Source organism: Garra rufa, chromosome 10, assembly GCF_049309525.1.
Source record: "Garra rufa chromosome 10, GarRuf1.0, whole genome shotgun sequence".
In the NCBI taxonomy this organism is placed as follows: Eukaryota; Metazoa; Chordata; class Actinopteri; order Cypriniformes; family Cyprinidae; genus Garra; species Garra rufa.
In genome coordinates, this window is record NC_133370.1 from 41,710,672 (window position 1) to 41,725,973 (window position 15,302).

General features: G+C 37.1%; 1 protein-coding gene across 1 annotated transcript in view; it reads right to left on the reverse strand.

Moving 5' to 3' along the window:
• The window catches only part of xpr1b (xenotropic and polytropic retrovirus receptor 1b), a 41,258-nt gene that overhangs the window by 15,835 nt on the left and 10,121 nt on the right, over nt 1–15,302 (reverse strand). The window contains exon 3 of the mRNA XM_073849010.1: nt 3,804–3,905. Within this exon, the coding sequence (XP_073705111.1) occupies nt 3,804–3,905 (102 nt within the window). The remainder of the gene's footprint in view (nt 1–3,803; nt 3,906–15,302) is intronic.

Sequence of the window (15,302 nt, forward strand, 5' to 3'; positions counted from 1 at the left end):
TACGTATTGCAGTAACCTGCATCATTGCTCGATGCCAGAGTGTCTTGCAGAGACAATTCAAATTGTGCTCTCGCGAGACCTCTGGATTTCCAGGGTAGGAACTATCGGTTATCGGCAAAAATCCTTGCCAATAGTTTTTCCGGGTTGCATTTTTTGCTGAAGTGGCTCACGCTCCGCTCAGCTGTCATAGAGTATGAGAGGTTAAGTCTGACACCAATGCTTAATGTCAGGATTGTTACCATATATCTGCATTGGTTTATATCCAGCTGGTCATATTGTTAGCCAGCAAAGTTGCAGATTTAAAGACGTGACGTTAGAAAGCAAACTGTGTTCATTCAGCTGACAGAAATTCTGCTGCGCCACGGCACCCCATTCATAGTTTTACAATAGATCATATCTGTCCCAAATCTTTGTTAATGTTCATAAAGACTTGACCCTGGGCTGGAAGATTGAGTATTGTGCATTTAAGCGAAACGTTTGTATTTTGTAGCTCTAACAAAGTCTGTATGCTTCATATAGAGCTATAATTTTTGTTTTAACCTTTTCTTAAGGCCGCGGAAGCATGGTAGTTACACACTTTATTTCACAATGCCAGTTTTCCTTGTTTTTAATAACTGATCAACAAAAATATATATTTAAAATTAACATAAAAATTATTAGGGCTGCACGATTAATCGTTTTTAAACCGAAATCGCGATTTGAAAGGGTGCGATTTTCAAATCGCAAAAGCTGCGATTATTTCGATTGATTATCAAATGTGGTAACAAGCATATAAGTCGTTTTTGACAGGTCACTTCATGTGCATATTATGTCTTCATGCTTGTATTACGTTTGATGCAGAGTTTAACCAATAGGGGGCATTTTAACACTGCATGTAGAGACATGCACGGGACGGATTTTTCAGTCCCGCATCCGCAGAAATATGTTTATCTCGTTCAGTTCCCGCCTCGACATTCATGTTTTGTCCCGCTCCTGCCCGCATAAAAGTAACCTATATAGTTTTTTTTCAGTACATCAATTAAATTTACATGAAACAGTTTTGTAACATCTCGTAATTTCACAAAACCCCAGCATAAACGCTCCTGATAAAATATTTGTTATATAGGCTAAGCATCAACATTCACAAACCACTGTTATTCTTAACAGAAGAGCAAGCATGAGCTACTGTGTGTATCCATAGCAGAATGCAAGCAAACAAAGCTAAAGTTGACATCTCAGTTCATATGCGATCTCATAAAGCTCTAACACAATGAATATTATGCACAATGAATCTTTCACAATGTCTACACTTCGTGTGTTTTAATTCGCGAGTACGCAATATTCAGCACTGTGCAAGAATGTTTTAGCAGTGAGTGGATTCTAACTTAAACACCTCTGATGATGACTGCCTATCCTTGTGCTTACTAATCATAGCTGTAAGTTGTATACTAGTTGTTCTTGCTGCTTTTGTGCAATAGATGAATAACAATATTTTGCTTTTTAGATATTTCTATTTTGCGGGGGTCCCGCGAATCATTTTATTTTCCCGCTTCCCGAACAGCCGCACTCGCCCATCAAGTTTTGTCCCGCGCCGCAGTCGGTTGCCTCGGGTCCCGCTATTTACTCCCGTAGGAGTGCAGGTCTCTACTGCATGTACTGAGCAAATAACGTTAACGCCATTTGGAAAAGATGAGCGGGAGCAGCGGCTCAACTTCCCAACAAAGTGTCTCTTAATGTAGGTTATCATCAGTGTTTTACTGATGTAAAATTGTTTACAGTGTGTTTGGATTCCTAAAAGTTTAAAATTTTATTTATATTTTATTATAAAATATATATATATATATATATATATATATATATATATATTTTTTTTTTTTATTATTATTATTATAAAAGATTTTAATAATATTGTATTATATAATTTGAATTGTTAATTTAATTTTATTTAAGATACTGTAGTTATTTTCTTAATTTGTCATGATAACTGACAACTTTATTTTAAAAATGGCAACAATGTTTAAGAGGTTTTAAATAAACAGTAGAACAGTGTAGCATACTTTGTGATTATGCTTGGTCTTTCTTTGGTGCTGTTAAAACCACCATATCAAACCTGTTGCTCTTTTGTGAAATAGTAGTAAATCGCATTTTAAATCGCAAATCGCAATTTTGATCAGAAAAATCGCAATTAGATTTTTTCTCCAAATCGTGCAGCCCTAAAAATTATACAAAACGAAATTCGTTTAAGAAGGGATTTTCCACAAATAAAAACGTACGAAGTGGTCAAAAATTGTGTCTGACCCTCTCCAATTCTCCCGGCTTATTGCAGTCCAATTCATACCACGTCCTTTATGACATTTACAAATTACGCAAACTTCTTTCGTAAATAAACATATTGAACTGAAACAAAACACAAACAAATAATATTTCAACAATGTAAAACAGAAAAAAAAAATCTTAAATGGCTACAACAATATATATCGCTCTCTCTCTTTTCATTTGATCTGTTGTTTAAACTAATCTTTGCCACTTTTTTCATCATTTGGTTTTATTAAGGGTGGGTGAAAAATGGATTCTCCGATGCATCGCAATCCTCCCTTTAACAAGCTTGTGTTTTTCTCCTCATATGGCATGTGTGTGCGCTAGAGACGCGTTGAAAATGTTTGAAAATGAATGGCTTTTTTAATTTGATCTGTTTTTTTCCCGCTAAGTCACGAGTTTGAATCAATCAGAGTGATTCTAGAGTAAATGACTCAAATGATTTGGTTCATCTGTTTCTTTTTTCGTGTCTTCAGCCTTGATTACACAACATTGTTAGTACTACTACTGGCTTAGCTTGCTAGACATTAACTAAAATAAGCAAAAAAAAAAGGTAGGATGTTTTTGAAAAGATCTGATTTATTTGAAAAAAAAAAATAAAACACTTATTTTATTGATACACTGTCTTTTAAGAAATAATCAATAATTCAAGCACTTCATCAAATACCCCTTCAGGAATATTGCTGTTTTTAGTTTTACAGGGCTTAAATTTTAAAATTACATCCAAATACTCCAAGCAATTTAAGATTAAGGTATGAACCCTTAAATTAACTTCATATGCGTTACCTTGTCTGTGATAATATTGAATGCGAAAAGCAAAAAAGACTGAAACCCATGAGATGAAATATTTCTATAAAATAGCTCCTGTGCACAGTGTGACCACCAGTAATGTTTAATTTGTCAACAAATCATGTCACATTGACATTTACTGGATGAAACAACCTAAGTAACCAGCGCACAAAACAGTGTATGACTTAATGGTGCTCATACGGCTCTCTCATTCGGCATGAATCCAAATGTTTCCATGGCCACAATGTAACACTTTGCTGCTAACCATTTTTTTTATTTTGTAAACAAAGCTTTGTACTTCACTTGTGTCCAAACATTCACGTCAAAAACATTCATATGTGTTTTGCAGTACCGCTGTGGTGGGGCGGTTATCATGCCAACCCGCAAACCCTTATTTCACCTTAATTTGATTATGGATATGAATAATCTGAACCTGGTTAGACAATAAACAAATGGGCCAAAATGAGAGTAAGAGAACGATGAGAGTGAGAGAAAGAGAAAGCAGGTGGTTACTTATTGGGATATAAAAAATAACAGCAGTCCTGGTTTAATGCCAGCCCTGGCTTTGGCTCAGGAGCTTTAATGTCTGTTTTCTCAAAGTTAAATCTCTGTGTGATGGGAAATCTGTCACTGTAAATACTAAAGACAAAATGAAAACAAGCAGCAGACAGAAACTGTGAGCTTTACCTTAAACAAGTGTAATATTCACACTTAGTTACCTGAATAGAATGTGTTGATTTTGGCCAGCTCCTTTTCACATGTTTGGAAGAACTTCTCCTCAAACTTGGCATAGTATCTCTTGACAGTGTCCTCATCTGTAACTAAAGGATGAAGCAAGTGTTAAAAAGTTATTCAGGAAAACACACGCACGCGCACGCGCACGCACACGCACACGCACATGCACACGCACACGCACACGCACACGCACACACACACGCACACAAATGAATGAAGTAATATACTGACCAGAAAAGAGGAAAAGAAACTTATAGAAAACTATGTTCTCTCATAGCACGAAGGCCTTGGTTGTGTGTATATTTGTGAGTAAGTGAAGCAAAAGCAGTGAAGAACAGATTCATGTTGGACCTAGTGTTGGGCGATATGCTCAATTTTCATATCGCCCTATCGTCAGCCTGAGAGATCGTCGATACACGATACTATTGTGCTAATTTAATAATGTACTAAATTCCTTATTCGTTTTGTAAAGGTAGACTTGCTATTGGCATGTGATTAAGTTGTGCGTGTACAGAGCGCTGACTGTAGTTCTGCGTGAGTTGTTCAAGTTACTTTCGGTTTCATTCTCTGCCATCGTCAGTGAGTTGTAAATGTGCGTGCATGAATGTAAATGAATGAATCTTTCTTTACCCGTCATATGTTACCGCTGTATATCTGACCGTTGTCATCAGGTGATGTTGTAGTTCAGTTCATACTGAATGCGGAGAAGTGATGTGCGTGTAATTCACGTGCGTATGTTTAGTGCCAGATGTTACTGAGATGAATGTTTATGTTTACTATATACAGACCGATTATGATACATTGTAATTAATTCAGCCTGAACTAGGGCTGGGCGATATGGCTGAAAACTATATCACGATATCAGTGTTTCATATCGGTCGATATCGATAATTGTTGATATTTTTATGACCCATTTAAAATAAGGACCAGGAGAAAAATATATTACACTCAAGCATTTTTACTGGTTGCCAGTAGCCAACATTACTTCTTTCCCGGTACTTTAGCCTATACTTTGTGTAATAACAAAAATATTTATTTAAGTGAAAAAATAAGTCCAAAACTTTCAACATTTTGAACAATAGGGCCTTACAATCTTTTTTTTTTTTTTTTTCAGAAATTCTTGTTTTAATTTTTCTGATAATCAAATGAAAGCAAAATCACAGATTTATTTTTAAAAATAAAAATAAGCGGAGCTTTACTGTTAAAATTAATACATAGAAGAAAAATGATATTCAGTTAAACAAGGTTTAATAATAATAGTATTTTTTCAACAATTAAGTGGTGACTCTTTATTTTATTTTTTATCATATATATTGTTTTATGTAAATTATTTAAATGTGAACATATAAACACCTACATTATACTGTACAGTAATACAAGACTAATATTGTTCTGTTACATGTTAAACCGTACTTTTATTTTGACAGGTTGCCGTGAAGTTTCAGTGTGTAATACAGTATGAATGATGCTAGTTTCACTAATGAAACGGTAAAATTGACAAAAAGTGACACTCACAGCAGCTTTGGAGATGTATTTATTGGAGTTTGTCTGTTCATGTGAGATGCAAAGGCCAAAAATTAGCGGGAGCGTCACGTGTGCAGTAGGCGTGTAGTGAAAATAAAACGTCTCCTCCATTCATACATATAGAGGCAAACGGAACATGCAGGATTCTTATCGAAACGGTCTTTTTGCATTTCAGTTTTCACAGACACTAGTCCATATCGCGATCTGAATTAATTAACAGACCAACTTTTGATTTATTGGTCCAAAAATCGACGAATTCCACGGCATTCCGCCCTATAGTAAAGTCCGTTTTTATGAATGGAGTCCGCGATCCCGTTTGTGAGGAGACATTGTAAACGCGCGACCATGTAGAGACAGAAACCAAATGCCGTCGTGTAAATAAGATAAATAACATAAGGCTATTTAGTTTGTTTAATACAACAACATGGACCCGTTCTGTAGGAATGATAACCTTAACTTCTATTGTGATCTGGCGCTATGAACTGAACGTTAAAGGGGGGCTGGGCGGGCCGACGAAGAATACAAAATATTGAACGTTTTATCGAACACATTTTTTATTGATATCGATCTCTTGTCTATCGCGATATATATCGTTATCGTTTTATCGCCCAGCCCTAGCCTGAACCACGTATTACTACCTCTGTTATCCTAATGACTGAAATGCTAATATAATATAACACTCCCGTTAGAATCAGTTAATCTATCACCGCACTGTATGATGAAAATCTCCCATTTTCACTGCACGCGGTGCGTTAAGGCGATGTGGCCTCTCTATGCTTGTGTTTATACCACAGCAAGTTTCTGAAGCATCCTAGAACAGACTCTCTGTGCTGCATTTCTAAAGTTAAGTTCTTTGTTGACGAATAATAATAATAATTAAAGCTGCAAGCAGCGATGAACGGGCCCTCGCACACGGGCTCACCGCCGACCGGTGGCTTTTGGAACACAGCTAATGGTGGGCAGTATGCATTTAATCCGGTAAAAATAGGAGAAATATGTCAAAGTCACTTAAATGTGCCAAATTTCCTGCTGCCAGCTGGTGGCGCTATGCCTATAACTGATTATTGGCATGTAGATGTGTTCAGGCCACCACTTTCATCAAACATATGAAGTTTGGTGCAGATTGACCTTGGTATGTTTGAGTTAGTGAAAGATATGATATATCCTGCTGCCAACAGGTGGCGCTATGATAATATCTGAATATTGGCCTTTAGGTGTCTTCAGGCCAGGACTCTTACCAAACCTGTGAAGTTTGAGGCAGATCGGACATTTTATGGCTGAGTTATAACAACTTCTATGTCCATGGCGAAACGTCAAACTTTGTCACGCCGCCACGGACACGCCCTTTAACGAAAACTCAAGATCTTCGCAATTTAACATCTCTAAGGCCTCTAGATCAGACTGACCAAATATAATGTTGATATCATTAAATCTCTAGGAGGAGTTTGATACAAGTCATTTCCTGTTGCCAACAGGTGGCGCTGTGATTATAATAGAATATTGGCCTTCAGATGTGTTCAGGCCAGGACTCTTATCGAATATGTGAAGTTTGAAGCAAATTGGACATTTTATGGCTGAGTTATAACAAGTTTTATATCCATGGCGAGACCTCGAAATTTGTCAGGCCGCCACGGACACGCCCTTTACCGAAAACTCAAGATCTTCACAATTTAACATCACTAAGGCCTTTATATTAGACTGACCGATTTTGGTGTTGATCTGTATAAATCTCTAGGAGGAGTTGGTTGTAGAGTACAGCATGACACTTCCTGTTGCCAGCAGGTGGCGCTATGACTATAACTGAATATGGATATGTAGATGTCATCAGGTCAGGAGTGTTATCACACATGTGAAGTTTGGGACAGATCGGACATTTTATGCCTAAGTTATAGCAACTTCCTTTTTCATGGCGAAACATCGAAATTTGCGAGGCCGCCACGGACACGCCCTTCGATGAAAACTCTAGATCTTCACAATTTAACGTCACAAAGGGCTTTAGATTAGACTCACCAAATTTGCTGTTGATCGGAGTAAATCTCTAGGAGGAGTTCGTTCAAGTACGACGCCTGAAAATGGCAAAAATGACACAAATTTTGCTAAGAAAATTAATAATAACCGACTTCCTGTTGGGTCTCGGATTTTGTCCCAGGAGGCTTTTTTGTAGGTATTGGTGAGCTACATGTGTGTACCGATTTTCATGCATGTACGTGAATCATAGCTGAAAGCGCACACCGCGGAACGTGTAAAGGTGGCGCTATCGAGCCGTTTTGCCACACCCATCTCTGAAACCCATATCAGACATCCATTTTCGCCAGGTTTGATGTGTGTGCAAAGTTTCATGAGTTTTCGGGTATGTTTAGGCCCTCAAAAATGCGATTCATTCCGGAGAAGAAGAATAATAATAATAATAATAAACGAAGCAGATCCAATAGGGTCCTCACACCATCGGTGCTCGGGCCCTAATAATCGTCTTCCTATCGTCAAAGGCATCAGCAACAGGCGATATCTCTGACTATCGTCGATACACGATACTATCGTCTATCGGCACAACCCTAGTTGGACCTTCTGAATATGATCTCTGGGTCTGAAACATCACTGGCTAAAAAGTAACATGTTCACACACTGCCCACAGAAAAATCTTGTTCTCTTGTTTAGATCACAATTTCTGTGCAAGAAATCTCAAGGATGTTTGGTTTTCTCAAGGAAAAGTCATTACAAGCATTTAAAGAAGATTCAAATGAACCTTTTTGCAAGTGAAATCTGATTAAAACAAGGGTCAAAAACAGCATGAATAAAATTCAGTCATAAATTAAGTGAGAACAGCGAATTACACTATTGAGGCAATTGAGGATAGCCTTTTGAACCAACAAGAATCAATTAATCTGGCAATCTTGTTGAATTGATTGTACAAAGAAACTGTGGTTCCCTTTCGAAAGAACACCAAACTGCTTCCTCTAGGGGTCACTATGGGGAATGCCATCAGCGTGACTCGTGTCTAAAGCATGCATACAAAAACGACAATAGTGTTGGCCGGGCGACAGCCTATGACGTCATTTCCGCCGCATCACTACCGTTGCAACCACAGTATAAAGGGGCACCGGTAGAACACAACATTTGCTTTTATCGGTCTCCTTGAGCCCTTATCTATCTCATGGTTACATGTATAACCTGAGACGTTTTCAAAATATACAGCAAGCATGAAATTATTCATACCCTTGGCAAATTCTGACTTAAAAATCAACTCAACAGGTGAAAAACAGAAGCTCTCTGCTGTTGGTTTGTGGACAGTCATGGCTAAGACAAAGGAGCTCACTGAGGACCTGCGGCTGCACATCGTAGCTGCTCACAAGACAGGAAAGGGCTATAAGACCATATCTAAATGTTTTGAAGCTCCAGTGGCTACAGTGCAGACCAAGAAAGACACCATTTCTCTAGATAAGGCACACAAAAGCCTGCTTGGTCTTTGCAAATGCTCATCTGGACAAAGAAGACGACTTCTGGTCTTCTGTTTTATGGTCAGATGAAACAGAAATCGAATTGTTTGGCCACAGTGATGTAGCCTTCATTTGGCATAAAAAAAAGGAGAAGCCTTCAATCCTAGGAACACCATCCTCACTGTCAAACATGGTGGAGGGATCCTAATGTTTAGGGGGTGTTTTTCAGCCGGTGGACCAGGGAACCTAATCGCAGTAAACAGCACCATGAAAAAGGAGCAATACATCAAAATTCTCAACAAGAACATCAGGCAGTCTGCAGAGAAAGTTGGCCTTGGGCACCAGTGGACATTTACATAACAACATAACAACGACCCAAAACACACTGCAAAAGTGGTGAACAAATGGTTAGCAGACAAAAACAACGTTTTGCAGTGGCCCAGCTAGAATCCTGACTTAAATCCAATTAAGAATCTGTGGAGGTAGTTAAAGATCAGGGTGATGGCAAGGAGACCCTCCAACCTGAAAGAGTTGGAGCTCATCGCTAAAGATGAACGGGCAAAAATACCAGTGGAGACATGCAAAAAGCTGGTCAGCAATTATAGGAAGCATTTGATTGCTGTAATAGCCAATAAAGGCTTTTCCTTTGATTATTGAGAAGGGTATGAATAATTTTGGACATGCCACTTTTTGTTCAAATGTAAATAAAAGATGAGTAATATTTTTTTCCACAATGATGCCTCTTATACATCATCTTATTACCTTCTGGGAGATGGCTGTGTCATTTCTAATAAAAAAAAACAAAACTTGCTGGTTGAATAAAAGTAACTTTAAGTCAGAACTTGCCAGGGGTATGAATACTTTCGGGCTTGACTGTATATTTTTGAAAGAACGAACAGCATTGATTTAAATTTGAATTTTTTCTCTAACAATCAATTGAATATCTTTCCAAACACACAAACAAACTTTGAACTGTAGCGTGTCTTCTTTTGCGTTCTGCACAAGAAAGAAGGTCACACAGGTTTTAATGACATGAGGGTAAATGATGACAAAACTTTCATTTTTAGTTGAAGTATCACTTTAAGGAGTCCCTGTATAATTATTCTGTGTCATGTCTTTCCAAGAGCCTCAGTCTGAGAACCATAGAGTCATAACTAATTAAGTCAGCATGGTTTTAAATCACAATAATCATAACAGTTCACAGGTCATGACTTCAACCATTTACAGTTAGGGGGCATGTGAAGTTTCTGTTGCCTGTAAATACATTTGACACCATAGAGACGTCACTGCATGCTATTCCAGTGTGAGGGACAAAACACAGAGCGCAATGACAGTAAGTCTGGCTGATACTGTCCAGACAGACAGACAGACAGTGAATCACAGGACTCTCAGACTTGGGAAAATGACTCATGGCTCAAAATACCTGCATCATTTGATCCATAGAACATTTTAGGAAGTTGCAAACTGGCACAGAAATGCATTTTAGTGCAACTCTTTAACAAAGAGGCCAGTGAGGAGAATATCGTTACATGACTGTGTGGAATCCACAGTGAAAAATTTTGACACACAACTTTACACACATTATTACTCATATTTCATCGGCTGGAGCTGAAGTACTGTGGTCTGTGTGGTTGAAAAACACGTGTCATCTGACGAAACTAAAACAACATGACTTCCAGCTGTCATTCTCACAAAACAACCCATAATCTTACTCTTCCACAACAAACACTGTTTGACTGACAGCAGTCTATTAGGTTTTGTTCATAAAATTAAATGTGCCAACAAGCATTAATGTGCAAGATTCTTTGTTTGATCAAAGTACTAAAGCACAGATTACGGGTCAACAATCTTTCTGAGTAAGCAGTGGACTTGTCACATGACACTCATCAGTTACTATAAAACCTTCAAGTAAACATGTGAAAACATTTTGGGTAAGTACGGCCGTCTGAGGTTCAGCGAGGTCATTATTGTGTAAAAACACTTTGAAGAGAAAGGGTTAAGATGAGTCTGGGTTATTCTCACGATAAACTGTTAGATCTGATCTGATCCTGTGTTAATACTGGATTACTCCAGCTCTACAGCAGGGAGTCCCTCTCTGCACTGGTTTAGGTAACCCTCCCCAGTGAGACCTTCAGCTGGGTCATTGTGTCTGGCCTGCTACGAAAGCACACAGCTCAGTTTCATATCAGCTCAGCAGGGATGAATATACACAGTGCTCTCTCTCTCTCTCTCTCTCTCAGCTGAAGTTCCTGGGAGAGAAAACAAACTACTTGAGAACTTGTGAACTGAAATCTTCCAGGGAATGCATGACCTTACAGAAGTACCCTTTGTGTTTATTTAAACCTAACCCTAACACAACAGTTCTGGACTTTGCTGCTTTCTGTACTTTTGACCAGTGATTGATCAATGTATCAGCCAACTGGTCATTTTTACATTACTGCCTGATAACAGTATCTGCTTTGCATATAGGGCCACTTCTTTTGTCATTCCAGGTCAGTGATTAAACTCACACAAAACAGCTAAAAGTAGGACTGCAACACCTAATCGATAAAATGGACACCACAAATTATCCGAAAACAAATGTCACTATTGATTAGTTGGGTGTGTGCCCTGTGCATAGAGAACCTTCTTCAATTACACAACTTAACAGTAGTGGAAAATGCATTTCTACGAAAAAGCACAGAAGACACCATCAACAAACTGACTGAAGGTGACAATAAAGACATTTATACGGTTAGAGATTTTCATTTCAAATAAATGCCATTCTTTAGAATGTTTTATTCATCAAAGAATCCTGAAAAAAATAAGATATTCAAATAGGAAACGGATGTAAAAATATTATAAAAAAATAATCTTGTAAATTATAATAATAATAATAATAAAAAATATTTCAGATCAAGTATCACATTGCAGAATATGCTAAATGTTGAATATTTTACCAAATTAAGAGGGATCATACAGTACAAAATCAATGTTTTTTTTTTTATTTAGTACTGACCTGAATAAGATATTTCACATAAAAGATGTTTACAATAATAGTTGAATTTACAAAAATGACCCTGTTCAGAAGTTTACATACACTTGATTCTTAATACTGTGTTACCTGAAAGATCCACAGCTGTTTTTTTGTTTTGTTTTGTTTGGGGATAGTTGTTTCATGTGTCCCTTGTTTGTCCTGAACAGTTGAACTGCCTGCTGTTCTTCAGAAAAATCCTTCAGGTCCCACAAATTCTTCTGGTTTTTCAACATTTGTGTGTATTTGAAACCTTTCCAACAATGACTACGAATTTAAAATGCATTTTTTTCCACACCGAGGACAACTGAGGGACTCATATGTAACTATTACAGAAGGTTCAAATGCTCACTGATGATTCAGAAGGAAACACAATGTTACACTATTGCCTGATTTTGCTTTATTTCGTCGTCAAAATTAAGATTTTGCTCTCTTTTGTCGTCAAAAGTATTCTGAAACAAGTCACAACTGAGCCGCTGCGCATCTCCATTTAAACAGCGGTGTTTCATTTATGAATGAACTTGCGTTTTTAAACGAATCTAGTGAAATGATTCAATTTCTCATTCATAAAGACAGTCATTTGCTTTATTCAGGAGTGAATCAGCTGTTCGAACGAATCAAATGAATGATATGATTCAGTAATTAAATCAGTGTCTTGCCGCCATCTGCTGGCAGGTACTCTCAGTTACGTATATAAATCATTTAAAGTTTAACATTAATCTCAGCTCTTAAACTTTTATGTAAATTATTGACAGTTTTTATATTATCTGTTTTATATATTTAATATTTGGTCAGTTTGATTAGTTTGGTTAACTTTGGTTAAATCTTTTATAATAATACTGTGCAGTGCACAAAATCAAGATGGTTCATTGTGTTCATTGTTCATGATGTTAAGTTTAGAAATGATGTGCATCCACTTATTATTAGTGTGACATTTTAGCATGCAAATAAAAGAGAGAACTTCAAGATATCGGCCCTAAAAATCAGCCCCAAAAAATCGGCAGCACATATCGGCCATCGGCTGACCCTGACCTCTAAACATCGGCATCAGCATCGGCTATAGAAAAACCCATATCGGTCGATCTCTACTCATAAGCAACTATCACTAAAAAAAAAAAAAAAAGAAAAAGTATTAAGAATCAAGTGCATGTAAACTTTTGACCTCAACTGTATGTATGTCTATATTTATTTTTAGATGACAAAATGCATATTTTTTTTAGAGAAAAAAAAAATTGAGCAGTATGCAGAATCACATAATTTCTTTAAAAAGACTAATTACCTTTTACTCTATACCCTGTCCTACTATAGTCTGTTGTTGTTTTCAGTCCTCCTAAGTGTCTATTATATATGTCAGTCAGTGTAGTTTTCTAAAGCGAACCGCTTTTTATCCACTGGCATGCAATGCGTTAAATATGACAATACAGTTTGCATTAAATTAATCGTTAGTTGTAGTTCTAAATGCACTTTGCTATTACACAGCTTGGAAAGAATTGCGTATCAGGATGAAATTTCCATTAAGAAATCTAGGGACTATGATCTCATTCTTAAGACGGCAGAGCACTGCCAAGTAAAGACGTCATAATCACTCACGCAACTTTGTACGCAAACACATAAAATTAAAGGCTTATGACTTCAAACACCTGCACCATCAGCCCTTTCCGACATCCGTCATCAAGAAAAATCAGCATCTTATTAACGAAAAACCCTGCTCATGCAAGTTCCCCTCCAAAATAATAGCTTTACTTAAACAATCCCATTAGCTACAATTATCACCACCCATGAAAACCACAAACTTCGACAGAAGATTACAGTTATTTCTAGATAATCATAACCACCATCATCCCAGAGCTTAGAAAAACACTCAGTATGCAGGTTTACGTCTCTCTGGAAGCACTGTTTTAGGAAAAAAACGTACAAAAAACGTATCTGGACATGTGTTCGTGTGTGTGTGTTTGCGAATGCAGTAACCTTTGGATGCAAATCACTGCTTATCTGAGCGCTAGAACAGTACTCCATACGTTTTCCATCAGCCGTGGGTCTTGAGCTGAACCACGGGAACCAATAGATAGCATGACGTTACAACCGAGACAAAGGTTTTCTTTATCACCCGTGTTTAGACATTATAATCTGACAAAGCAATTCAATTACACGCTGTGCTAAGGATGACACTTGACATGTTCACTGTGGTGAGGTTACCTTACACTGATTTTAGGTCAGGATTTGTCATTTCCAGTTGCCTTTTAAGACAGGATGGAACAAACCAAAAAAGACACAAAGACAAGTACTGTGGGTTGTGAATGTCAAAACCGCCAGATGGTAGTCAAGTATATTGGGACAGAATGTCCTATGACATAGTTTTACTGATATTCAATTTTTTATTTTAAACTCTAATCTGAAGGTTGAATCCGCTACAAATAGAGAACACCAGGTGCTAATAAGCATCTGTAGCTACGCTGTAATACGTTAATGAAAATTTACAGATTTTAATGCAATTAATAAAGGAGAAGTTCACTTTCAGAACAAAAAATATACACATGATCTCACCCCCTTGTCATCCACGATGTTCATGTCTTTCTTTCTTCAGTTGTAAAGAAATTGTTTTTTGAAGGAAACATTTCAGGGATTTTCTCTATATAGTGGATTTCTATGGTGCCCCTGAGTTTGAACTTCCAAAATGCTGTTGAAATGCAGCCTCAAGGGCTCTAAATGATCACAGCTAAGGAAGAAAGGTCTTATCCAGCAAAACGATCTGTCATTTTCTAAAAAAAAAAAAATAATAATAATAAAATAAAATTTTATATACTTTTTAACCTCGAACGAGGTGGGACTGTCTTGAACTGCAATACACAGAGTTCACACAGAGCTAGACAAGACAAGCGTTTGAGGTTAAAAGTATATCAATTGTACATTTTTATTTTAGAAAATAACCGATTGTTTCGCTAGATAAGGCCCTTCTTTCTCATCTGGGAACTTGAGGGTTTAGAGCCCTTTGAGGCTTTTTTTAACCGCATTTTGGAAGTTTAAACTCGTGGGCACCATAGAAGTCCACTATATGGGCAGAAATCATGATTTCCTCAAAAAACAATTTCTTTATGACTGAAGAAAGAATGAACATCTTGGATGACAAGGGGGTGACTAAACTATCTGTAAATTTTTGTTCTGCAAGTGAACTTCTCCTTTAACCCTTGTGCGACCTTATGGACATTTTTGTCCATTTTTTTTTGTTTTGTTTTGTTATAAGTGTGCCTGTGTATTTGCCAACTGCATACATTTTTGGCTCAAGTGTTTATTTTTATTGAAATTTTAAAAAAATACTCACACTCAGGACCTTAAGGACGAAAATGTCCACATTGAAACCCATTAAAACATAATTTTTTTAAACCAGGGCCATTTGACTATAAAACGCTGCAATATTTGCTAATAAACATTCATTCTATCATTACACTTTTTACCATTTTTTACTAGATTGTGCCTTTTTTTCAAAATAGGCGCATATATATATATATATATAT